The sequence below is a fragment of the Haematobia irritans genome, chromosome 1, assembly GCF_050003625.1.
Source record: "Haematobia irritans isolate KBUSLIRL chromosome 1, ASM5000362v1, whole genome shotgun sequence".
In the NCBI taxonomy this organism is placed as follows: Eukaryota; Metazoa; Arthropoda; class Insecta; order Diptera; family Muscidae; genus Haematobia; species Haematobia irritans.
The window spans coordinates 133,947,374-133,975,345 of record NC_134397.1 but is presented as its reverse complement, the minus strand read 5'-3'; the positions used below and the strand labels follow the sequence as shown (position 1 = coordinate 133,975,345).

Here is a 27,972-nt window from a genome sequence, read left to right as displayed (position 1 = left end):
GTAATTCGATTGTGCATGAAAGTCTTTAGCGGAACTTTGTGCGGTTGTATATACTTGTTTAATTTTTATAAAAATGTAAAATCGTAAATAGGTTTTCAAATTCTGGGGGGCTAAATTTTTTCTGGGGGGTCTAAGCCCCCTCCCCAGAGGCCTTCCTACGCTTATGGCTAAACTAAGCAAAAAACCACCAAAACCAACATAACTCCAAAGCTATTGGTGATGAAGGTGATTTGTACCGGCAACTACTGGTGCTTCTCACTAAGTGCATCTACACACTGGCTGAGACCGTATTCAGGTGCTTGGTCTTTGGCGCTTACTTTGGCCTTAGGAAGTTGGCATAAAACCATTGTACTCCATGTCATAGCTTTCAGTTTCAGTTGAGACAACGTGCGGGAAACAACCATTGTGGAATACGAAAATCAAAAACTCTTTTCAGTCTTAAAACTAAAAAAAAAAAAAATAAAAATTTAGAGACTTCATGCAAGAATTAATAACGAAATAAAATCAAAAACAAAATACACTATATAATAGAAGACACATCAATGTGTAAATTATTGTGATTACAATTAGTTTTTTTTTTTGCCCAGTGTGTGTGTGTCTTCCATCGCTGCCCCTAAAGAGGCTCCACAACGTTTCGATTGGCAGCGTTTTTTGTTTTTGGTGTCTAACATCTTTGACACAATGATTGAAGTAAGTAAATTGTTAAGGCGGACCTGTTATCATTAAGATATGCGACATTTGAAATAATTCTGAACTATGTCAAGGATTATTTTTAGACAAAATGGATAAATAAACTAAAGAATTCAAAAAGGTGTGATATGACAAAAGAGGCCTAAAATATGTCGGTGGGTGTAAAATTCGAATAATTGCACTTGAAGCAATAACAATTTTCTATTGTTTGGTGCGAATAGAAATTTTTATTGAAAACAAATATTAAAACAAAGGTCGGCCAGACGAATTTTAAATATCCACTACCATGGAACGCATACACTAATTTCTTTTTCTTCCTTTTGATATTAAGATATCTAGTGATCTTGACGGAACATACTTTTCTCTCAAGACAATCGTTTTAAATGTTATGGATTCCAGTTGCAAAGTGCCCCTCGTCGTTATCGCTTTACATTGATATAAAATTTGAAATCTTTCAATACCTTTTATCATGGGCTTATACATTCAAAAAAAGTTAACCCTCTTTTTCACTAACGCCAATTTAACTTTTTTTGCGTACGTTAGTGAAATGAACTAGAAAAAGGGGAAAACATTATACACAAATGAAGCACAAAGATTAACTAAATTCGTACTTCTCACAAAATAGTTATTTATTTCTTTAAATTGTACTACAAATACGCCCATCTTGAACTACGTATGACACTAAAGATATTCTTGCAATTTTGAACTCCAACTTTTTCCTTCAAACTACAATATATTCTTTAACAAGAGAAAGACAAAAAAAAAAAAAAAAATAATTATGTCGAATTAATTTTCTCTAATTCGTCGTCAGTGTACATCATAAATTCTATGTCGATAGAACTTCTCGAACAATATGGATTTATAACTCCTTGGAAAACTCTTCATACATAGAAGTAGTTACAAGAGGAGGAACATATAACATAAAATTGTGACTAAGTCATTTTTTATAGAAAAAATGTCATTGACTCAATTGATTAAGAAAAATTTTCTATTTTTATGTTAGCCTGATATCAATACAGGCTGGTATAATAACCAAATTATTTAAACTATATATTATTACAATATTTATTCGAGCTTATTGGACAAGATGATTAAGGGAGTTGATATGTTATTATTACCCAGCAAAAAAAGAGCTTCCAAAAAAGTAGTTTGGATCCCCAATCTGTGATCCGGAAGTGGTGCAAACTTGGATCATCTCCAATGAATTTTACATGGGCTTGTCATATGACGGAAGTACTCCCTTTTTGGATCCTTTGAATTGCTTTAGAAGTTGTGCCCTGGAAGTTAATTTGAATGAAGAAATTTAAAAAGCGAAAAAAAAAACATCAACCAATTTCACTTTTTTTCATATATGTTTTATTACACTATTATTTTCCTATTATCTAATTTTTTCAATTTGAAAAACTTTTTCGCTCTGACCAGGGGTTGAACCTGGGTTTGCTGGCACCATAACAGAACACCTTAGCACACTCAGCCACAAACGTCATTGAACATAAAGGGTCGAAAGGTCAATTCAAATGTTTGTTATATGATCGTAATACGACACCAAGGAATAACATTTTAATTGCTTCTCGAGGTGTTCTTTATTAGTATGAACAAAAAATAAGAAACTCAGGTTCAAATCTCACCAGCGGCATTTTTTTTATCAAATGTTTTCTAAAAAAATAAAATTTTTTATGTTATGCATCATTTATTTTATTTATTTTTTATTTTCGGCATATATTTTCGTATAAATATATTTTTTCCATTAAAAATCAACAAAAAAAAAAAAATCTAATGTAATGTACAAAACCTTCTGAAAAGAACTTCCATGGAAGCGAAAAAGTCAAACGGCACAGGTTCAAATCCCAGCGGGGATGGTTTTTTTTTTTATTATTATTATTTTACTTTTTTATTAATTTTTAATTTTTTTTATTAGTTTTCTATTTATTTTTTTTGTAAAATTTAATTGTACGAAATTTGAACTTAAAATAGCCTGATTGCGTTCTTTCTAATACTTGTCCACAAGGACTGCATCGAAAGTAGAAAAAAATCATTGGGGAATCCCAAGATGCGCTTTAGAAGAAATGTTTGTGCACTTGTCCAAAAGGACTGCATCGGAAGTGGAAAGAAATCATTGGGGGATCCCACGATGCGCTTTAGAAGAAATGTTTGTGGACTTGTCCAAAAGGACAGCATCAGAAGGTGAAAAAACTCGATGGGGGATTCTGGGATGGGCTCTAAAAGAAATGTTTGTGGAACAACTTCCAATATTTTTTGCTGGGTAAGCCAGTAAAAAAAATTTGCAAGTTCTTCCAAAGGCACAACTTTAAAAGCACTTCGGGAAGAAGCACTCCCAATGATGTTCTTTATTTTAACTTCCCAGGAAGTTCTTTTAATTCAATTTTTTATAACTTGGTTTTTTCATACTTTTATTTAGTGGGTAATTTTAACTTTTTTGTTTCAAATAGGTTAAAAACAGAGTAAGAATTCATAAAATGGTTACAAATCATTTAAATTTTGTCGAAAAAAAATACTAAATCCAATCTGAAAAAATTGTTATTTTTTGAAAATATTTGAGTTCAAACGTTTCCGACAAGCGTTAGAATACATTAAAAATTATAAAAAATTATAAAAATTATTTATTTGACAAACTATCACAGAATTTTTTAATATACACAGTCTCACATAAGTTTACATACCCTTGAGGTTTTTACCTTACAACTAAACATGTTTCTTGTTGTTGTTTATAATCCAGACTAAAAACATCTTCTTGAAAATGGACAAATACTTTGTTTTTCAAATTAATTTACAAAATCTAAAGCATATATATGCATATTTTATTATATTTTAATAATTAAAGAAAATACAATTTCTTAAACCGTATGTAAACTTGTGTAAGACTGTGTACATCCAAAACATTGAATTCGGATCACACCTAAAGAAGTGATGCAAATTCAGTGCAACGGCTGTAAAAATGGAGGACTTCCGTCCTATAACAGGCCCATGTTAAATTCATCGCTTCTGCGGCAATTTTGCACCACTTCCGGATCCAAAAAGAACATTTTCATTACTTTTTTGGCGACGCTTTTTTCGCTGGGGAGTTATTGAATAATCTACACAAGCCTGACTATAATCATGTTTCATCGCTGGCTAATTCGAATTTCCATAGCCTTTAGTGTAGATCTGGGAGTGGGATATGATATGAGACTTTTTTTTAGAAAAAAATCATACATTTTTTTTTGACAATTTTCGTTTTCTAGAAAAATTTTCATAATTTTTTTTTTAGAAAAATTTTTAATGAGACATTTTTTAGAAAAATTGTTACTGAAGGATTTTTTCTAGAAAACTTGTAAAAGTTTTTCAAAGAGTAATTTTTTTCTACAAAAATTCCAATTTAGACATTGTTTTTGAAACATTTTCATCGAAACGTTTTTATGGAAAAATCATCATTGAGATACTATGTTTAGAAAATTAAGAAATTTTTCTAGAAAAATTGTCAGTGAGACATTTTTGTAGGAAAATTGTAGCGAGATATTTTTTTAGAAAAATTGTAGCGAGACATTCTAGAAGAATTGCCTGTGACTCGTTTTTTCTAGAAAAATTGTCTGTGGGGCATAGTTTCCAGAAGAATTGTCAGTGAATCGAAATATAAACTGTTGTATAGGAAGAATGAATTACCCTGTGCAAAAATTTAACTAAATTGTACTTCACATTTTGTGACGCCTAGCATTGGAGTAGCTAAACAATTTTCCTAGGGGGGATATATCTAAAAATTTATAGACTGAACTTATAGGTTTAATTAATGGTTTATTTTATAAAAATGAATAAAAATCAGACATCAATATAACTAGACAACAAATTTATAATAAAACAACTGAAAGTAGTTCCACACTTTTTCGCAGCAAAAAAATTGGAAGTTGTTCTATAGCCATAACTTTAAAAGCACTTCCAAAAATTTCCTCACAAAGAAGTTAATTATTTTAACTACACAGGAAGTTTTTTAATTCTATTTTTATACCCTCCACCATAGGACGGGGGGTATATTAACTTTGTCATTCCGTTTGTAACACATCGAAATATTACTCTAAGACCCCATAAAGTATATATATATTCTGGGTCGTGGTGAAATTCTGAGTCGATCTAAGCATGTCCGTCCGTCCGTCCGTCCGTCTGTTGAAATCACGCTAACTTCCGAACGAAACAAGCTATCTACTTGAAACTTGGCACAAGTAGTTGTTATTGATGTGGGTCGGATGGTATTGCAAATGGGCCATATCGGTCCACTTTTGCGTATAGCCCCCATATAAACGGACCCCCAAATTTGGCTTGCGAGGCCTCTAAGAGAAGCAAATTTCATCCGATCCGGCTGAAATTTGGTACATGGTGTTAGTATATGGTCTCTAACAACCATGCAAAAATTGGTCCACATCGGTCCATAATTATATATAGACCCCATATAAACCTAGCCCCCGATTTGACTTTCGGAGCCTCTAAGAGAAGCAAATTTCATCCGATCCAGCAGAAATTTGGCACATTGTGTTAGTGTATGGTCTTTAACAACCATGCAAAAATTGGTCCACATCGGTTCATAATTATATATAGCCCCCATATAAACCTAGCCCCCGATTTGGCTTGCGGAGCCTCTAAGAGAAGCAAATTCCATCCTATCCGGGTGAAATTTGGTACATGGTGTTAGTATATGGGTTCTAATGACCATGCAAAAATTGGTCCACATCGGTGCATAATTATATATAGCTCCATATAAACCGATCGCCAGATTTGACCTCCGGAGCCTCTTGGAAGACCAAAATTCATCTGATTCAGTTGATATTTGGTACGTGGTGTTAATATATAGCCACAAACACCCATGCAAAAATTGGTCGAAATCGGTCCATAATTATATATAGCCCCCATATAAACCGATCCCCAGATTTGACCTCCGGAGCCCCTTGGAAGAGCAAAATTCATCGGATTCGGTTGAAATTTGGTACGTGATGTTAGTATATGGTATCCAACAACCATACATGAATTGGTTCATATCAGTCCATAATTATATATAGCCCCAATATAAACCGATCCCGAGATTTGACCTCCGGTGCCTTGTGGAGAAGCAAAATTCATCCGATCTGGTTGAAATTTGGTACGTGGTGGTAGTATATGATATTTAACAACCATGCCAAAAGTGGTCCATATCAGTCCATAATCATATATAGCCCCCATATAAACCGATCCCGAGATTTGGTTTTGGAGCCTCTTGGATAAGTAAATTTCCTCCGAGTCAGTTGAAATTTGGTACATTGTGCTAGTATATGGCCGTTAACAGCCATGCCTAACTAGGTCCATATCGGTCTATAGTTATATATAGCCCTCAGATAAATCGATCCCCAATCACACAAAAATTGGTCCATATCAAGTTCATAATTGTATATAGCCACCATATAAGCGACCCCCATATTTCAATTCTGGCTCCCTACGTATCGTGCAAAAGTCCATATCGATTCGTAATTATTTGTAGACTTACATACCTTTTTGTCTAATATATACCACGTGTGGACTAACTCGCAATTTAGAAAACGATTTAAGATACCACAACCCAAGTAATTCGATTGTGTATAACAGTCTTTCGTAGAAGTTTCTACGCAATCCATGGTGGAGGGTACATAAGATTCGGCCTGGCCGAACTTACGGCCTTTTATACTTGTTTCATATTTTAATTGGCAATTTTTTGTTTTCTTTTTTTCAAATAGTTTAAAAAAGACTAAGAATTAATAAAATGCTACAAATTATTCAAATTTTGACGCAAAAATGCTAAATCCATTTTAGTAAAATCGATAATCGATCGATATCCGATGGCAAACGTTTCAGACAAGCGTTAGAATGCATTAAAAATCATAAAAAAGTTATTTATTTGGGAAAATATCACAAAATTTTTTATCCGTCTTATGAAAAGTTCATATTACAATCATCGCTTCTCCGCCAATTTTGCACCACTTTCGGACCCAAAAAGAGCATTTCCACTACTTTTTTGCAGCATTATTAAGATATTCATTTATGAAAGAATAGTTTTAATATCAGTTACTATTTCTTTAATTAAATTGATTAAAAATCAAACTAAACAAAATAATAAAGGAGATTTAGTTATTACACTAAACATAAATTTAGGAACTCAGCGTAGCCAATTTAGCTATTTTCCCGCTAGATTTGTCTTTTTTTAAGACGTTTAGCGGGGAAAAATGGATTTAGCTTTTTTCTGGCTTTTTTGTCATGACCGTTTTAGCTATTTTTAGCTTTTTTATTTTCGACATGTTTCTATTGAAATATGGATAAACGGCGTTTTTCCTCATATTCATAAAAGTTAACGTAAACTTTAAATCTACTATTACCATACAAATTCCTTAGATAAACTGTGGGGACTATATCGAAATATGGACTAATTTTGCATATCTCTTTATGGATCTAAAATACCTCTACAAGCGAAATTTCAAGGAAATCTGATAAAAGTAGCGGCGTCAAATCGGGAAAAACTTCAAAATGTTATTCAATTGTATTCTCCTTAAAGCTAACACCAATAGTCTTTCTGTATACTTAAAAAAATACTGACCTAATATGAAAGATTATGAAACCTAAATTTTAAATTTTCCACATCATCAAATTTCTTTACAATATGTTAAGAAATTTTAATTTAAACTTTAGTTTTGTTTTGCTTCAAATTAGGATATGAATCTTTAAAATTTGTATGCTTCCGTTAAAGTCGTAGGTCTTCTGAGGAAGTGAGGAAACTTTTCCTTAAAGTAAAGTGTCCCGGTGTAGGGTCAAAACCTGCTCAAGTTTATTTTTTACAGAATACTGTAAAATACATTTTGCTTTAAAACCTATATTGTTTTAGGTAAAGTGGAAATGGGAATCATGGTCATAGCTCGAAGCCAGTATTCGGTAGTGGTTTTGGTCAAAAGCTATTATTTGTTGTACCCACCTTACTACACTTTTTGACCATTACGCCCATATGTGACATTGAATATGGATCAAATAACCACATTATAGTTATCAAAATTGAAACCGTGCTTCATTGACATGAAACATAGGCGATATCAAACAAATTGCAATAAAATATGTATCCCATGTTTTTATTACAAAAAATACCAAAACACGTTTTTAGTTTTTGATTGCACTGTATATTATCGAAAAAATAATTATAGCAACAAAAAAATATGGTTAGTATTTTGTTTAACTTTTATATGGTTTATCTTTTATAGAGGGTTACCAAAATTTTGAAAACAATGATGAAATAAATGACCATTGCTTAATGAGAACTAATGAGTTTTTAAACAAACTGCAAATGTATAACTTATAAAAGATATTATGGTGGCACAACATTCTAAATCAGTGTTTCTTAAATGGTAGCCTGCTGATTGGTAGCTTAGCGGATGTTAACTGTACTATTTTACATTCCTTAGTCCTGTAGGCGTTCAATTTTTTTTGGTCCCTTACATATAAAAATACTTACACTAAAGACACTCTAAGAAAAAATATAACCAAAATATTTCCAATTAAGAAGGCGATTGAAATCTTGATCAATTAAAAAATTAACTGATTAGCTATTAATCAAATTTAATCTACACTCAAAAAAGTGGGCGCTAATGCCAACTGACCTTTATTTTATTTCATGAAGATTAGGTGATTTTAGTTAAATTTTGCTCAATGTGAGCAAATGTTCCTTATTTGCATAATTTTTTGCTAACTTCAATTGACGTGAACTAAAAATAAAAAAAGTTGTATACAAATATAGTGCACAAATTTACTAAAGAAAAATAATATAACTCATATTTTCTTAATATGGGAGAAGTTTGCTTAAACTGAGTTCATAAGTCTCTCAAATGAGTAAATTTTACTAAACTTGTACTTGTCGTGAACCTCATACAGTGCTAAAGACATTTTAACAATTTGTAAATCTATTTTTTTCCTTCAACATATGAAATTTTCTTAAACAACAGAAAAAAATATTATTTTTAATAAATTCAATTTGAAAAAACGTATTAACTTATTTGTAACATGTTGAAATTAGAAAACTATTTTAGTTAAAATTTTCTAAAATAGACCTAAATTTTCTTTCATGGTGGTTTTTTTGGTGTATGTTAGATAAAAAACAGAATATAAGAAGAGTCTATAAATAATTACGAAACGACTTGAAAAAATTTTCGCGTGGTAATTATAAGGCCAAATTTCGACCGAATCAAATGAAATTTACTCCTCCAAGAGGTCGAGGCGGTCAAATCTGAATATCGGTTTATTTATTTATTTATTTATTATGTATGGAACGTATGTCTTTATACCAATACATCTTAGTTAGCACTATACCTTTAAATTGGCTAAAACACATGTGATTGGATTGGTATTTTATAATGCGCTCATATAACGAGAAAGTACTCATTACGACGTTTCTTCAGCTACCAATATATTCTGGAGAGGATTGCACATTGGTCCTATTTTGCTGCTTTTTTTATACCCTCCACCATAGGATGCGGGTATATTAACTTTGTCATTCCGTTACAAACACATCGAAATATTGTTCTAAAACCCCATAAAGTATATATATTCTTGGTCGTGGTGAAATTCGGAGTAGATCTAAGCATATCCGTCCGTCTGTTGAAATCACGCTAACTTCCGAACGAAACAAGCTATCGACTTGAAACTTCACGCAGAGAAGAAACATGATTGTCACAATCATATTCGAAGAGCAAAATAATATGATAGGAGCTATTTTTGCGGCGACCATGTAACATTTTAACCTGCAACCATGTTGGCTCAGTGAACATGGTTCTAAGAAAAATATAATTGTCCTCATCTAAAATGTTATTATATTGATAAAAAGAATTTTGTTTGAATGTAAAGACAATGGTCACAATTTAAAATGTTATGGTATTCATTAAAAATGTTTTTCTCCTAGTTAAAAGAACATGGTCACAACCTAAAATGTTTTGATCTTTATGAAAAAACTTTTTTCATCGTCGAAAAAAGGACGCCACTTGAGAAAAGAAAACACAAAACAATTTTTTTTTGTTTGTTTTTATTTATTTATAAACTAATTCATTGTTTATTTGTATTTATAATGCCGTTCAAGCAAACATCATATATTTTTACACACTCTATTTTATTTCAATTTCAACAATTAGTAATTATTCCATATTTACATCATGCCCATCAAATGTACAAACGCAAACATCATGTAACTGCAAATAAAAATAAATGATACCATATAGCAAAATGCAGAACAAAAAACAGGTACATTTTTTCAATTACACTTTCCTTTTTTTGTGGTCACATAAAACCACGTGCCACTTAAATAAATTAACACAAAACACAAAAAATCCGTATTCTTCGTCCATTCCAAGAAACAATCAACACACGACTGACGCGCAAAATGAAAATCGTGTGTACCTGGTCAATGTTTTTATAAAATTCTTTTCGCTGCAAAAAAGTTAAAAAATTAAATGGTCACGAAAAAAATGTAAATGGTCTTTATGGCCATGTAATGGTTCTAGACATGTCTATACTCAACCTATAAAAATACTTTTTTCCCTGTAAAAAAGTAAAAAAAAATGGAATGGTCAGGAACATGATTTTCCCGACCATTTAATGGTTTCAATTTCTATCATTTAAATGATAAAACATGTTTGCGGTATTTGAGAACCATTCAAATGCTTATTGCCACCATACATTTTTCTCCGCTCGAAAACTATTTTTACAAAGACAAAATACATGGTTTTCGCGGCAATTACATGCTCTAGATAAGCATTAAACGACTTGAAAAAATTTTCGCGTGGTAATTATAAGGCCAAATTTCGACCGAATCAAATGAAATTTACTCCTCCAAGAGGTCGAGGCGGTCAAATCTGAATATCGGTTTATTTATTTATTTATTTATTATGTATGGAACGTATGTCTTTATACCAATACATCTTAGTTAGCACTATACCTTTAAATTGGCTAAAACACATGTGATTGGATTGGTATTTTATAATGCGCTCATATAACGAGAAAGTACTCATTACGACGTTTCTTCAGCTACCAATATATTCTGGAGAGGATTGCACATTGGTCCTATTTTGCTGCTTTTTTTATACCCTCCACCATAGGATGCGGGTATATTAACTTTGTCATTCCGTTACAAACACATCGAAATATTGTTCTAAAACCCCATAAAGTATATATATTCTTGGTCGTGGTGAAATTCGGAGTAGATCTAAGCATATCCGTCCGTCTGTTGAAATCACGCTAACTTCCGAACGAAACAAGCTATCGACTTGAAACTTCACGCAGAGAAGAAACATGATTGTCACAATCATATTCGAAGAGCAAAATAATATGATAGGAGCTATTTTTGCGGCGACCATGTAACATTTTAACCTGCAACCATGTTGGCTCAGTGAACATGGTTCTAAGAAAAATATAATTGTCCTCATCTAAAATGTTATTATATTGATAAAAAGAATTTTGTTTGAATGTAAAGACAATGGTCACAATTTAAAATGTTATGGTATTCATTAAAAATGTTTTTCTCCTAGTTAAAAGAACATGGTCACAACCTAAAATGTTTTGATCTTTATGAAAAAACTTTTTTCATCGTCGAAAAAAGGACGCCACTTGAGAAAAGAAAACACAAAACAATTTTTTTTTGTTTGTTTTTATTTATTTATAAACTAATTCATTGTTTATTTGTATTTATAATGCCGTTCAAGCAAACATCATATATTTTTACACACTCTATTTTATTTCAATTTCAACAATTAGTAATTATTCCATATTTACATCATGCCCATCAAATGTACAAACGCAAACATCATGTAACTGCAAATAAAAATAAATGATACCATATAGCAAAATGCAGAACAAAAAACAGGTACATTTTTTCAATTACACTTTCCTTTTTTTGTGGTCACATAAAACCACGTGCCACTTAAATAAATTAACACAAAACACAAAAAATCCGTATTCTTCGTCCATTCCAAGAAACAATCAACACACGACTGACGCGCAAAATGAAAATCGTGTGTACCTGGTCAATGTTTTTATAAAATTCTTTTCGCTGCAAAAAAGTTAAAAAATTAAATGGTCACGAAAAAAATGTAAATGGTCTTTATGGCCATGTAATGGTTCTAGACATGTCTATACTCAACCTATAAAAATACTTTTTTCCCTGTAAAAAAGTAAAAAAAAATGGAATGGTCAGGAACATGATTTTCCCGACCATTTAATGGTTTCAATTTCTATCATTTAAATGATAAAACATGTTTGCGGTATTTGAGAACCATTCAAATGCTTATTGCCACCATACATTTTTCTCCGCTCGAAAACTATTTTTACAAAGACAAAATACATGGTTTTCGCGGCAATTACATGCTCTAGATAAGCATTAAATGGATGCGGCAACCATGTCCAAACATGGTTTTTCTGTGCGTGTTGGTATAAATAGTTGTTATTAATGTAGGTCGGATGGTATTGAAAATGGTCCACACAACGGTCCACTTTTACGTATAGCCCCCATATAAACGGACCCTCAGATTTGGCTTGCGGTCCGATCCGGTTGAAATTTTGTACATGGAGTTGATATATGGTATCTAACAGCCATGAAAAACTTGGTCCACATCGGTCCATAATTATATATAGCCCCCATATAAACCGATCCCCAGATTTGATTTGCGGAGCCTCAAAGAGAAGCAAATTGCATCCGATGTTGCTGAAATTTGGTACATGGTGTTGGTATATGGTCTCTAACAACCATGCATAAATTGGTACACATTGGTTCATAATTATATATAGCCCCCATATAAGCCGATCCCCAGATTTGGCTTGCGGAGGCTCTAAGAGAAGCAAATTTCATCCGATCCGGATGAAATTTGGAACATGGTGTTAGAATATGGTCTCTAACCACCGTGCCAGAATTGGTCCATATCGGTCCATAACTACTATATAGCCCCCATATAAACCGTTCTCCAGATTTGACCTCCGGAGCCTCTTGCAGGAGCAAAATTCATCCGATCCGGTTCAAATGTGCAACGTGGTGTTAGTATATGGTCTCTAAAAACCATACCAAAATTGGTCCATATCGGTCTATAGTTATATATATATCGGTTCATAATCATAGTTGCCACTCGAGCCAAAAATAATCTACCAAAATTTTATTTCTATAGAAAATTTTGTCAAAATTTTATGTCTATAGAAAATTTTGTTAAAATTTTATTTCTATAGAAAATTTTGTTAAAATTTCATTTTAATAGAAAATTTTGTCAAAACTTTATTTCTATAGAAAATTTTTTCAAAATTTTATTTCTAGAGAAAATTTTGTTTCTATAGAAAATTTTGTTAAAATTTTATTTCTATAGAAAATTTTGTCAATTTTTTATTCTATAGAAAATTTTGTCAAATTGTATTATATACTTATTTAATCGGTCTTTTTTAATTTAATATATACCACGTATGGACTTACTTACAATTTAGAAGATGGTGTTAGGAGGTTTTAAGATACATTGCCATCGGCAAGCGTTACCGCAACCCAAGTAATTGGATTGTGGATGGCAGTGTTTAGAAGAAGTTTGTACGCAATCCATGGTGGAGGGTACATAAGCTTCGGCCTGGCCGAACTTACGGCCATATATACTTGTTTTAGTTTAATATATACCCTGTATGGACAAACTTACAATTTAGAAGACGGTGTTGGGATCTGTTATGATACCTTGCCATCGGCAAGTGTTACCGCAATCTAAGTAATTCGATTGTGGATGACAGTATTTAGTAGAAATCTCTACGCAATCCATGGTGGAGGGTACATAAGGTTCGGCCTGGCCGAACTTACGGCCTTATATACTTGTTTTGCAATATCACAAAACAAAAACGAAAGTAGGCTCCTCGATGTTTTTACAGTACCATTGCAAATATGTTAATGATCAAAAATAGTCGGAATTTATTTGGGTCTGTTTTGATGTCCTTAGTATAACTCAATTAACCCATTCGGTGTGCGGTAAAATCTGCCTGGTTTACGTCTTAGCTAAATACAATTTATCTTATATGTAATGCAAAATGGTAAACGTAAAGAGAAATGAGCGAGCAACCTCCTTTTTAAGTCATTCTTGGTTGATCCGTACTGAGTCCGCCGCCGAAACCTTTGTCTGTCTATGACTTCAATTCTGTCTTTAGAACATTTTTCCCATAATATGCGGGATTTATTTTGACTCCACGGCCGGGAAGCGATCACCGGCTCTTATGGCGACACACATCATTAGGTTAGGTTAAAGTGCCAGCCCGCACTATTGTCAGGGTCACTTAGACTAATCAGTCCATTGTGATACCACTTTAACTAAAAGTACCTTTTACATATGGGCACTTCTAGTTTTAACCGCTGAACCTTATTATTTCTTTTGTTGAACCAACCAGATTGTTTCAAAAACATTAGCAGATTTCTTAAGTTAACATTTTCCAGGTCCGCATATAATCTAAAACGGTAGGCTCCTAATATTCGCTTACGCCTTTCACAAAATGCAGGATATTCACACAAGAGGTGTTTAATTGATTCCTTTTCTTCCGCATGATGACAACTCATGCAGTAGTCATTATACTTGGCGCCAATAGTTTTTGCAAACTCTCCTATCAGGCAGCGACCCGTTATAGCAGATATCAGGAGTGATATCTGACGTCTTGAAAACACTAACATATTTATCTAGTGTGCGTTTGTGTGAGTTTAGATGGGGCCATATTTGCTTAATGTTGTTGCAACCCTTACAATCCTGCCATTTCACGCAGTATGAGCTTGTAGCCAGAGGCATACCAACAGATTCTAGTTCCCCTGAAATATGTGAGGTGGTTCCTAGCCTTGCCAACTCATCCGCTTCGCAGTTCCACGGTATGTTCATATGGCCAGGCACCCATATTAGGTGAATATTGTACTGCTCAGCCATCTCGTTGAGAGATTTGCGGCAGTCGGTGGCCGTTTTCGGGTTAAGGAACACAGAGTCCCGTTTGACTGTATGTGGAACATTACTTCTCAGCCAATTCGCCACCTCTCTTATTGCTAATATTTCAGCCTGAAAACCCCTGCAGTGATTACACACAATTTTTTTATACCCTAAACCACATAGTGGTCAGGGTATAATAAGTTTGATCGGCCAAAAAATGTGCCTACCAGAAATATTGATTTTAGACCCCATAAAATATATACCGATCGACTCAGAATCACCTCCTGAGTCGATCTAGCGCTTGGTGTCCGTCCGTCCGTCCGTCTGTCCGTCTGTCCATGTATTTGTTGTTCACAGGATTCCGGTCGCAATTATTAACCGATTTTGATAAAATTTGGTACAGGAAGTTTTTTGGGCACAAGGACGAACGCTATTGAATTTGGAAGAAATCGGATCAAATTTAGATATAGCTCCCATATATATGTATCGCCCGATTTCGACAAATGGGGTCACGTTGCGCGTTTTTTCAAACGGATCGTCACCAAATTTGGCAAGAGGTAATCTTTTCCATCGCCCTTCAAGTCTGCAAAATTTCATCCAAATCGGTTCAGATTTAGATATAGCTCTCATATATATGTATCGCCCGATTTTCCCAAATTTGGCCACAAAACCTTTATTTATCAACCGATCTTACTTAAAGTTGGCTAAATATAATCTTCTATAGCACTAACTATATGTGCAAAAAATCATCGAAATCGGTTCAGATTTAGATATAGCTCCCATATATATGAATAGCCCGATTTTCCCAAATTTGGCCATAGAACCCTTATTTATTAACCGATCTTACTAAAAGTTGGCTAGATCCAGTCCTCTATAGTACTAACTATATGTGCAAAATTTCATCGAAATCGGTTCACATGTAGATATAGCTCCCATATATGTATCACCCGATTTTGAAAAATTCGCCCCTAATAACCTTATGTTTGACCATACAGGCCTCATTTCTTAACTGATCTTACTCAAATCTTGCACGAGGTAACCTTTTGTGGTATTAATCAAACCCGAAAAATATTATGCACATTGGTTCAGATTTAGATATAGCTTCCATATATATGCCTCGCTCGATTTTCCCAAATTTGGCCATAGTACTCTTATTTATTAACCAATGTTACTCAAATTTCAAATTTTGATGTACCAGCCGATCGTACCTATACGTACTTGTAGCTCTTACATAAGAATATTGCTCGATTTTTACAAATTTGTATTTATTACCCACACTAATTTAACGATTTTCTCTTTTTTAATAATGGGCTCAATATTAGTGGCATACTAACTCCGTAGGTGCAATATCAACACAGCCAGTGTTGCTAGAAGTCGGGGAAATAAGAATATTGCTCGATTTTTACAAATTTGTATTTATTACCCACACTAATTTAACGATTTTCTCTTTTTTAATAATGGGCTCAATATTAGTGGCATACTAACTCCGTAGGTGCAATATCAACACAGCCAGTGTTGCTAGAAGTCGGGGAAATTCCCTATATGTAGGGGTTTTCTAATATTTAGCGTCTTGTAGGGACGTAGGGCCACAATGTAGGACATTTTCACTCAACACAATTTGTAATAATTTTTACATTTTGGTGGCTCTAGAGGAGGAAATAAGAAGCCGGCAAGGCTTGATCTTTAACAATATGTGGTAAGCTTTATTCCTGTAGAGAATTTTGTCAACATTTTATTTCTATAGAATATTTTGTCAAAATTGTATTTCTATAGAAAATTTTTTCAAAATATTATTTCTATAAAAAATTTTCTCAAAATTTTATTTCTGTGGAATTTTTTCTCAAAATTTTATTTCTATAGAATTTGTTGTCAAAATTTTATTTCTATAGAAAATTTTCTCACAAAAATTTGTTTATAGAAACTTTTTTTTATTATTTTTATAGAGATTTAACAAAAAAGATTACTAATTTGGGTAGAATTCTACCAACTGTGGCAATACAAATTTATATTCTAAGTTATATACGTAGCAAATTCATGTTTAAAGATAATAAAGTACTTAGAACTATTTATGTTTTGAAAAATTTTTTAAATTTAACGAAAAATATAGTAGGGAAAATTGTTTGGGAATGTATCGGAAAGTAGGGAACTTTTTTTGTCCTTGTAGGGTAAACCGAACATTTTCCGTGGCAACATTGACTATGAGCTATAGTCAGATTGACACAAAGCACCCATAGACATGTACCCCTTAATTTTCTTAAATATGCAACTGCGGTTTATCTCCCAGACCTATATGTTACCCCACAAATGCTTATGATTACTAATTCTGTAATGGTGGTTTAGGGTATGATATAGTCGGCCCCGCCCGACTTTCTACTTTACTTACTTGTTTTTTTTTTTTATTTCAATCACGAAAATCGCGGATTCAATCATTTTTTTAATTGAAATGTCTTCAATCACGAAAATGATAGTATCAATCACCCATTTTGATTGAAAACCAACACGATTTTCAATTAAAAATTTAATTGACTTTTGTCACGGAATCAATTAATTGTGTGATTGAATCAATTAAAAACGTGATTAATAAACATAAAACATAACATAACATAAAATTCAATCACAGTTTTAATTGAATCAATTAAAATTTTAATTAATTTCGCGACAAAAATCAATCAACTATTTGATTCATTCAATTAAATAATTAATTGAAATTGTCTATAAATTTCAATCAAAAAATTTATATATTGCGACCCTAAAATCGTATTTAGTTTTATTTGAAATAAAAGAAAATATGTGTTTCTTATAAAACATATTTAATATATTATTATTTTTTGAATTATGCAATAGACAAATAAATTTGCTTCTTGTCATTTGTGTTTTGTTCTAACATAACTTACAAATACAATTATTATCAATAACAACTATAGGGTGAAAAAATAAATTATATAAATCATTATCTTCCTTATAATAATAACCATGTCAGCATGTTCCTTCTAATATGTAGATGCGCCCAGATTTCCAATAAATCAGCAGCCTGTAAGCTAAATTAGTTTTTCTGAAAGTAAACAGAATAATTCGAATTTAATTTTGTTCAATTAAAAGTTAATTTTGTTAAACATCACCTGCATAGAATATCAAGTTCAATTCTTAGTTCCAGGTTGCAGATTTATAATCTTCTTTTGCAGTTGTAATCTTTTAGCATAAAAAGGTGTATTAAGGAGCCCGGCAATTTAATTTTAGTAACAATTGCTTTCCAAAATATCCACACATTGAAATCGTCTATTAAAATTTGAACCAATCAAAGACAAAAATAATGGGAAAGCAATGTTATATTTGATATTATATTGATGATACTTTGCAAATTCTGGAAATAGAAAAAAATATAAATGGAAAAAACATATTTTTATTATTTTCGGATATTTTTCATATTTTTAAATCCAAAGTAAAGAACTTTTTTACCATTACATAATTCAGCTCATTAGTTTATATACCAGATATACTGCTCTCTACTTGGGTTCAAACTGAAAAAGACAGGTAAAACAAAAATGCAATTTAATGCCAACGCCGCTTCGCAACTTCAAGGTGAATCTTCCAACAAACCCATACCGCTCTTGGTTTTAAGAAAACTAGGAGTGAAAAAAATTTATAATTTTAAAAGATCAATACGATACCCACTTTTTTATTGCAAACATATTCTTATATATTTGATAAAATGATGGAGTTGATGGGATTGATTGGTCAATTTCACGAAAGAAAATTGGTCACTAAAAGAAATGAATAAAAAATATATTATTTTAGTCCGTTTAATGTAAACAGGCTTCAATGGAAAACGGTATTCACATTTCACAATTTCTTACCTTCAATAAACGTAGATTGTTTTTCATTTTTACAATACCACAAAACACAGGTAATTTCAAATGCGTTCTCTCATATATTTTTTCAAACCTTTACCACGTGGCCGTTTGTTGTGGCACACTTTATTTATTTCAACCCTTTGCTATGATTTGTTGTTGCGTTCAAAATATTTATGCGCACATTTTGAATGCAGCAGACAGAATGTCGCCAATCATGTTTTTCAATTTACGCGAAAAACAAAAACCCAACCGTTCGTTACGAGTTACTTCCACAGACTGATCTCTCCATCATACATTGTTGAATAAATACCTATTCTCTTGTTCTCTGTTCGCTCTTTCCATTGCTCAAAATTATTCAGTTTCAATCACAAAGGTGATTGGATCAATCACATGTGTAATTGGAAACGGAAAAAATTTCAATCACGTCTGTAATTAAAAATTATTTCCGAATTGATTAACAAATTGGTTGAATCAATTAATATTTTAATTGGAAACGTAACAAATATCAATCATTTTTTTAATTGGTTTTTATTCGGATTTGATTAAATAATTAATTGAATCAATTAACATATTAATTGAATCCGTTTCCAAATTCAATTAAGTGTATAATTGAAAAAATTTTGGTGATAATTTTTTGTGTGTAGCTAATCTTTTCGCTATTCGATGTTCCAGGTCTTTAGGATATACTCCGAAACCCACTTGTCCATACAAATTTGAGCCATCAGTATAGAAATCTATATATCGTTTATTCCGCGGGGTATGTGTGCACCACGCCTCACTGTTGGGAATTAGAGTTTCAAACTTTTTGTCAAAAAGTGGTTTCGCCAGAGTGTAGTGGATACGTTAGCCACATCTGTGGTGGGATTCTGTTTTTCTTTACGATAATCGCATTGTTGACGTTGTCTACGAAAAAAATTGTTTGCTCTAACGTTTGGGTCATTCTGCAAGTAATCATTGAGAATTGTTGTTTAAGCTGCGTTGTGCTTGGCAACTCTGCCACGAAAAGCGGTGGAATGAAAGAATAGCACAAAAAAAAACTTGCAAAATTGGACATTGTTTGCAAATTTAAATGAAATACATGTAGCCGGAAGAGAAAAATTGGCAATATTTGCAATCTATATAAAGATCCTTTTAATTTGGGCTGTGGAAAATTTCTCAAAAAATAATAAAATTTAATACAAGCACATATATTTTTTTGCAATAAAAATATTTTAAAATTAGCGTTGTTTAACTACGGACTTTTTTCAGTGTACAATACATATCAGCCTGTACCTGTATATGTTACAGAGGTTTCAGTTGCCATATCTAGATTAATAGATATACCAGTATGTACTTGGTAACATTGTGCGTCATCTACAGTATACTTTCATGACAAACGTTTTTCTAATATTCTTGTTTAGGTGAATAATATTAAATATGATACACTATTTTGAGAACCTTTTTATTGTTACTTAAAAAATTTCTTATCTATTTCGTGTCTTTCTTGCAGTTATTATTTTTGCTGTTGCTGGGATGTGTGGCAACTCAGATCGAAGCTCAAGGATCATCTTATAGCAATAGTTACTACAGTTCTGGCGTAAGTCCTGGTGCCGCCCATTATTACAATCAAAGAAGTGGATTTGTTCCTCTAACTTACAAAAGCGATTTAGTTAATGAAGAATCAAAACATAAATTATCGAAATACGCTAAGAAATCGTACAAAGGATATGGTTCGGTAAGCAATGGGAAAACAAACACTCCAAATCATTTTGAATAATTTTGATGTTTTCCAGGAGGAAGAAGAAAATTCTTCGGAACGTTATTCATCCGATGAGTATGTCAATGAAGCTCGTCATCCGTTTTTGGGAAAGCAACAGGATAGTCATGAATATACGATTGGAACACACATTCATGTCCAACATCCAATAACAATACCGAAAAAATTCAAAGCGTCCACCTATCCAACAAAGACTTCCAAATATTCGACTCTACCTAGTAATGCCTATACATTGGATACTTCGCAGGAAACTCATGGAAGTAGTGATTATTTTCCCATTCCCTCAAAGAAACAAAAAATTCCAAAAATCTATGAATCGGATCCATTTCATGTAATAGCTCCACCAAAATCTACCGTGGCATCACATCATTCGACCACAAACTATGACGGTGGATATGAACCTCAACCAGATTCATATGAAAATTCTGAAACACCTTTAAAACACATCAAATCCAGTTTGCGGGAACGTTTTAATGGTGTGGCCTCTAAAAAGCAAATTGAGCAATATTTGAAAGATCAAGAAAAGCTTTTGGATGAAGCTCTAAAGTTGCAATTACTGAGTAGTCCAAAGTTTCAGAAACTTTTGAAAACGGCTGAGAAGGAAAATCTCAATAAGGAAGTCGATTATGAGGAGGAGTATATTAGTAATGGACCACCTTCATACCGGGAACCTTTTCCCAAAGGTGGCCCACATCCACATTCGAAGCGATCACGCAGGCGTCCGCCTACATCCGAATTCAGTCGCCCCATCAAACCTGTAGTGATATCCAAACCGAATCGAAAGTATCGTCATGCTTATGTTATTGAGGTCTAGGAATATCCTTTGAAGTCGTTGCATAAATGTTTAATTGATTTAGTCTTAAGTTTTATTTATAATTTTGTATGTAATGAAATATTAAATGTGTATAAGTTGTGATTAAGTATTTTTTGCAATAAAAATTAGTTCATAGAATGTTAAATACTAGGTGAACAAAAGTTATATGGCATTTAAGAAATTCTTCATACATATGAAAAATAAGTAAGTAAGAAGGATGGAAAATCGGATGAAGCTGACTATGTAATATCCACCGCCAGTAATACCATCTGTTTTACAGGTTGTCAGTTGTAAGCGGATAAAATTGTGTGGGGATAAAATTGTTAGCATATACAGTGAAACATGTCAGAAGTGGACCCCCACGTTCGCCTAAATTTTGTCCGCACTTGGGAAGCTTCCAGTTATGACAGTATAATTTTAATGTGTTAATATAGCAAACGACTCACAATAATTGTTCACTTTTCAGAGTGTCCAAGTTTGAGAGGTTTCACTGTAGTACGCTGAAGGTGTGGTCCTAACAGGTTGGCTGATAAGTCCCGGTCTGACACATAGATGGCGTCGCTAGTATTAAATGCATATTATTTTTATATAGTACAAACCTTCAAATGATTCGTGTCAAAATTTGACGTCTGTAAGTCAATTAGTTTGTGAGATAGAGCGTCTTTTGTGAAGCAACTTTTGTTATTGTGAAAAAAATGGAAAAAAGGAATTTCGTGTTTTGATAAAATACTGTTTTCTGAATGAAAAAAATACGGTGGAAGCAAAAACTTGGCTTGATAATATATAATAATTGATAGGTATGCAAAATTCAAGCGTGGTGAAATGAGCACGGAGGACGGTGAACGCAGTGGACGCCCGAAAACATCACCGACGAAAACGTCAAAAAATCCACAAAATGATTTTGAATGACCGTAAAATGAAGTTGATCGAGATAGCAGAGGCCTTAAAGATATCAAAAGAACGTGTTAGTCATATCATTCATCAATATTTGGATATGCGGAAGCTCTGTGCAAAATGGGTACCGCACGAGCTCACATTTGACCAAAAACAACAATGTGTTGATGATTCTGAGCGGTATTTGCAGCTGTTAACTCGTAATACACCCGAGTTTTTCCATCGATATGTGACAATGGATGAAACATGGCTCCATCACTACACTCCTGAGTCCAATCGACAGTCGGCTGAGTGGACAGCGACCGGTGAAGCGTCTCCGAAGCGTGGAAAGACTCAAAAGTCCGCTGGCAAAGTAATGGCCTCTGTTTTTTGGTATGCGCATGGAATAATTTTTATCGATTACCTTGAGAAGGGAAAAATCATCAACAGTGACTATTATATGGCGTTATTGGAGCGTTTGAAGGTCGAAATCGCGGCAAAACGGCGTCATATGGAGAACAAAAAAGTGTTGTTCCACCAAGACAACGCACCATGCCACAAGTCATTGAGAACGATGGCAAAAATTCATGAATTGGGCTTCGAATTGCTTCCCCACCCACCGTATTCTCCAGATCTGGCCCCCAGCGACATTTTCTTGTTCTCAGACCTCAAAAGGATGCTAGCAGGGAAAAAAATTGGCTGCAATGAAGAGGTGATCGCCGAAACTGATGCCTATTTTGAGGCAAAACCGAAGGAGTACTACCAAAATGGTATCAAAAAATTGGAAGGTCGTTATAATCGTTGTATCGCTCTTGAAGGGAACCATGTTGAATAATAAAAACGAATTTTGACAAAAAAGTGTTTTTCTTTGTTAGACCGGGAACTTATCAGCCAACCTGTTATGCCAGGGAAAATTCTCAGACACCACTGGAATTGTTATACAAGCAGTCCTCCCTATAATTGAACAATTGGCGAAAGAGATTGGTTTAGGGCACCGTTGCCGTTGAGAGTTTCTAAAAAGTGGCATACAAATTGTCACTCGCAATTAAATTTCTATATAAATAATAGTCAAACCACATGTTTGACAGTTCAGTTTCCTAGTAAAGACTATAGAAGATGTAGATTGGATATGAACCCTGGAAAAACCGAGCTGGTACTCTTCACTAACAGAACAGTGATCATTAGATACAAAGATCCTGAATTTCAAGAGACGAAGTTGAGTTACTCGAAATCAGCAAGATACTTGGGAGTTCTTTTGGACTCCAAACTGAACTGGATGGAAAATACAGAAGACTGCATAAAGAAGGCCTGTGCGGCATTGTACTCTTGTCAAAACTTAGTCTGGAAACGAAGGGGGATGTGACCTTCCCTTTTTAATTGGCTTTACACTGTGGTTATAAGACCTGTGGCTACATATGGCTTCCACGTTTGGTGGACAATAGCGGACCAACGAAATCACATATAGAAAACAAATAGGATAAGAAGAACTTCACTTATTTAAGCTATGAGGACTACAGCCACTGTCGCCTTAGAGGTATTGATGGGAGTCTACTCACTCGACTTAAAGAAAACAGCAGAGGTGAAACTCGTGAGACTTAAAAGCTTAGATACACTAGAAAGCATTGTTTGTGGGCATACAGAAAAGGAATATATGGTGACTGAGTAAGTTTATCATGAAAAGCCGAAATATATTCCCCTATGTGCCGATATTCGAAATCGCATATCGTAAAAGTTTCGTTTTAGATACACTAGAAAGCACTGCTTGCGGGCATACAGAGGCGGACTATATGGCGTCTCAGTAAGTCTATTATGAAAAGCCGAAATTCTGAATTGCATATCGCAAATGTTTCGTTTGGCTATAATTTCTTAATCCTGAAACTGATAAACTTAAAACCTTGGTAATCTTTAATGAGCAGCTCAAATTACAATTGGATTGCAGTCAAAGATTATCTCGTTTTTTTCGTTATGGGACAAATAAATCCTTGCGATTCCAAATATCGGAACTTGGGGTATTATTAGACAGGGTTTTCAGTATCTTTAAGGCAGAAATTTCTGCAATTACAAAAGCTGCTGAGTCGCGATTGATGAGGCCATTATTTAGAAGCAATATCACTTTCTTCATCGACAGTCATTCAGCTATAAAGGCTTTGGAAAATGTAGACATAAGGTCTAAGGTTGTCAGCCGCTATCGTAGAGAGCTTAGGGTTCTCACTGAATAGCATAATGTAACTCTGTGCTAGGTACCTAGTCATTGTAGAATAATGGAAAATAAAGAAGCATATGTGCTGGCTAAGGAGGGCGCTCGTAGAACAAATAATGTTAGGTTAGGTGGCAGCCCGATGTATTAGGCTCATTTAGACTATTCAGTCCATTGTGATACCACATTGGTGAAATTCTCTCTTATCACTGAGTGCCGCCCGATCCATGTTAAGCTCAATGACAAGGGACCTCCTTTTTATAGCCGAGTCCGAACGGCGTTCCACATTGCAGTGAAACCACTTAGAGAAGCTTTGAAACCCTCAGAAATGTCACCAGCATTACTGAGGTGGGATAATCCACCGCTGAAAAACTTTTTGGTGTTCGGTCGAAGCAGGAATCGAACCCACGACCTTGTGTATGCAAGGCGGGCATGCAAACCATTGCACCACGGTGGCTCCCAACAAATACTGTTATGATGAACTATGGTGATGACGTTGAGTCTCTTCGGAAGTTGACATGGAACGAAAAGAAGCGTTTGTTATGAACAGACTCCTGCCTGTTCATAACAAACGCCCTTTAATTGGAATTACTCGTATAATAAAAATAAAGTTCTTGAGTGACTTTAAAGGAGATCATCACCTAAGGAAGGAAAAGTTGAGAAATTTAACTCGAGGAATCGCAATAGTCTACTTAGACACCTAAAGGTCCATTGTGAATCCTCAATTCATCAACATCAATTCGATTCAAGAATTGATCCATCCGAAATCTTAATAGGATTTAGGATCAAAATTTACCAAATATATTACAGTAGAAAAGAAATGAATTAAAAAATTGCACAACTTAAAAAAAAGGTGGCACAAAAATGTGAATAGTATCAATGGTTGAAGAATGTGACAACTTTGGTACTAAATTGGCACAGCGGTAACACTGTTCTATAGGTAAATCCTACAAAGACAACATTAGTTATTTTCTGCGAAGAATGTAAAATTCCCAGGGTTAACCATCTCCTTAGAAGTTATAACCGATTAAAGGACCGGTACCGGTTATAAAGTACAAGTAGAACGACCGCTTTGGGACCAGTCCCACTCACTGAAGGTGAATTTCGAAAAAATACGAAACTAATCCGGCTCACGAACAGAGAATGAAGCCGACTCATTTTTGTCGGCGGCGGCTGCCACTAATTTTTTTGCCTCCGGCGGCAGCGGCTTGAAGGCTGAACCAACATAAATTTGTATATTCGGCTGCGGACAATTATGTATTGTAAAATCAATTTTAAGTTATCGGAATGGTAATGAGATTAGTTGTACAACCAAAATTAATATATCAATTTGATACTGGCAAAAAGTACCACAATTATTAATACATTTTCCTGAATTAAATCAATATTTTTGATTAATTGGCGGAAAATTTTGAGTCGAGATTAGTCGACATATTCGCCGGCGGCTTCGACTGGCAAAAAGTGGTCGACGGCGGCTAAAATCGGCGGAGCGACGCGGCAGCTTCATTCTCTGCTCACGAAAATAATAATGCTTACGATTTTAGGGACACCTTTGATGTTAAGAGTTTAATAACACTCTTGAAAAATATTTCGTATTTTTTGTATACAAAATATATTTTTCTAAAATATTGTTATTAATTGAGTAACATTTTTATTTAAAAATTACATATTTTGAAACTCAAGAAAAATTCCCGCACTGAAAAAAATATTGTCGTGAGGCCAAAGATCTCATGTCCTTACAATACGAATGCAAATTTTGCTTAGCATAGAAGACACATTTCTCTAATATAAAGTTTTTTTCCTTGTCTAAAAGTCGATAAACTTTTCAATAAAGTCGTATTATCCTAATAATTAAGTGATTTGACTTAAAAATGGGTATCATAACATGAAAAGAAATTTTTTTGGGGTAAGGTCATCTTGACTTTAATAATTAAGAAAAATTCTTTAAAACTAATGAAATTGTCTTTAAATTTGTTGTCTTTTTGCATCTTGACTACAAAGCAAAAAATCATTCAAAAATAGGACACGTTTTTCAACACTTTATTTTAAAGACGTTTTTTACTTGAAACATAGCATAATTTCTACTGGAAGTCGAGTCTGAATTTGGAAAATAATGTTGTCGTTAACTCGTTTTTAAAGGACTGTGATAGCATATGAGGCAAGTACAAAAAACTCAAATTTAACATAAGAGAGAATTGTGTCTTAAAAGTATCCTAACTTGTATTTTCCTCTTCTTTGGCTCGGAATCAATACCAAACATTTTTAAAGTAAAGACAAAATCTTCGGAATGTTTTTTTTCAGTGCGTGTTTATTTGTTATTTGTTTATACTGTACTAGAATTTTATTATAATTAGTAAAAGTTTCTTTTGCACATTCTGAGTAAATCACTATCAATTTTGGTATTAAAACAAATTGAGTTATTTCATTTTAGGTTATTTTTGGAACAGAATATTCCTTTCAATGAATTATTCTCCAGCTATCTTCTAATTTTAGTTTTTTCCTTAAAAATTTCTACGTTTGCTGTGGAGTGCGGAAGAATCATGATTATTTGAACGAATTTCCACAAGACTCGAAAAGCCAAAGTACTCCATAATTTGTTTCCGAATCTTTTCCCAAAAATTTTCAAATTTATTTTAATATTTTCAAAATTTTCTTCAAAATGTAAAAACCTTAACTCCCTAAACTATGTGTCTAATGAACCGAGTTAATATCGTTAAAAGTAAATTTTAAACGTAACATACGACTCAATGGTGGGTCACTAGAATTTTCTTGAATTTGACATTTTTCGTGAGTCACGACATTTATGGTCGTGAGTGTGTATTTTTAAAAGTTTTTCGTGCGTTTTCTTTTAGTGATTTTTGCATGAGTCCTACCAAAAATATCATGCGTGAGCAAAATCTTTCCGTCGGGAGTGTGTGTGCACACCTTTAATTGATTTATAAGAAGTAGGCCTTGCATCCAGTGGTGCCAACTGTTTTGGGCTGAAAATCGTCAATTTTTAAAATATTTTTCGTCAAAATCGTCAATTCGTCCCAAAAAATTCGTCAAAAAATCGTCACCCATAAAACAGCTGAAAAAAAGATTTAGCAATAAATTAAAAATTTTATTCGAACAAAAACATAAGAAAAGGCTTTAATTCATTTTAGTTCCATAAAAAATGCCGTTTAACTCTCCAACTAAGTAATTAACTTTTAATTAATTTAAAGTAATATTTCTGATTGTGACTTCATGTACTACATTAACAACATTTTCTTGACAGACAAATTTCCTATTCTTCAAGCGAATTTAAATCCTTGTTACTCGCTCGTGTAAAATTTTTTATTATTATTTCTATTATCGGTAATAGCAATCAGAATTATTTAGTTTTAAATAGTTTTTTTGACAAAAGAATACCATGCAATGTGTAAGTTTAAAAGGAATTCCGCATTTTAGGTTTATGTATATTGATTGCTTTGAAATTTCTGTCTATGTTGGAGACGGTTGGGAGCAAGCTACATATAAATTGTCATATTCCGGGATTAAAAAAAGCTTGTTTACATTACAACTGATGAAAATCGTCAACTTATAACTAATCACTTTGAAAAATCGTCAAATCGTCATAAAAAACGTTGAAAAGAAACACTTGTGTCGAGCATTGTAAAAAATCGTCAACTCATAACTACGTTGTTTAAAATCGTCGTCAAATCGTCAGAGGCCAAATTTACCATCAAAAATCGTCAAAATGACGATAAATCGTCAGAGTTGGCACCGCTGCTTGCATCTTTGTGTATATACGCTTGAATTCGTGTTGAATTCAAACCTTTTGATACTTATCGATAATACACATATAGAGGGCGCTTGTTTGAAAAATATAACTATAACTA

The 27,972-nt window shown here is 33.4% G+C and overlaps 1 protein-coding gene across 1 annotated transcript; it reads left to right on the top strand.

Moving 5' to 3' along the window:
• Window positions 1-368: 368 nt before the first annotated feature.
• LOC142242379 (uncharacterized) lies at window positions 369-21,184 on the top strand. The gene is made up of 3 exons (XM_075313984.1): window positions 369-690; window positions 19,959-20,183; window positions 20,242-21,184. The coding sequence occupies exons 1-3, from the start codon at window positions 682-684 to the stop codon at window positions 21,037-21,039; spliced, it is 1,032 nt and encodes a 343-aa protein (XP_075170099.1). The 5' UTR covers window positions 369-681; the 3' UTR covers window positions 21,040-21,184.
• Window positions 21,185-27,972: the final 6,788 nt, after the last annotated feature.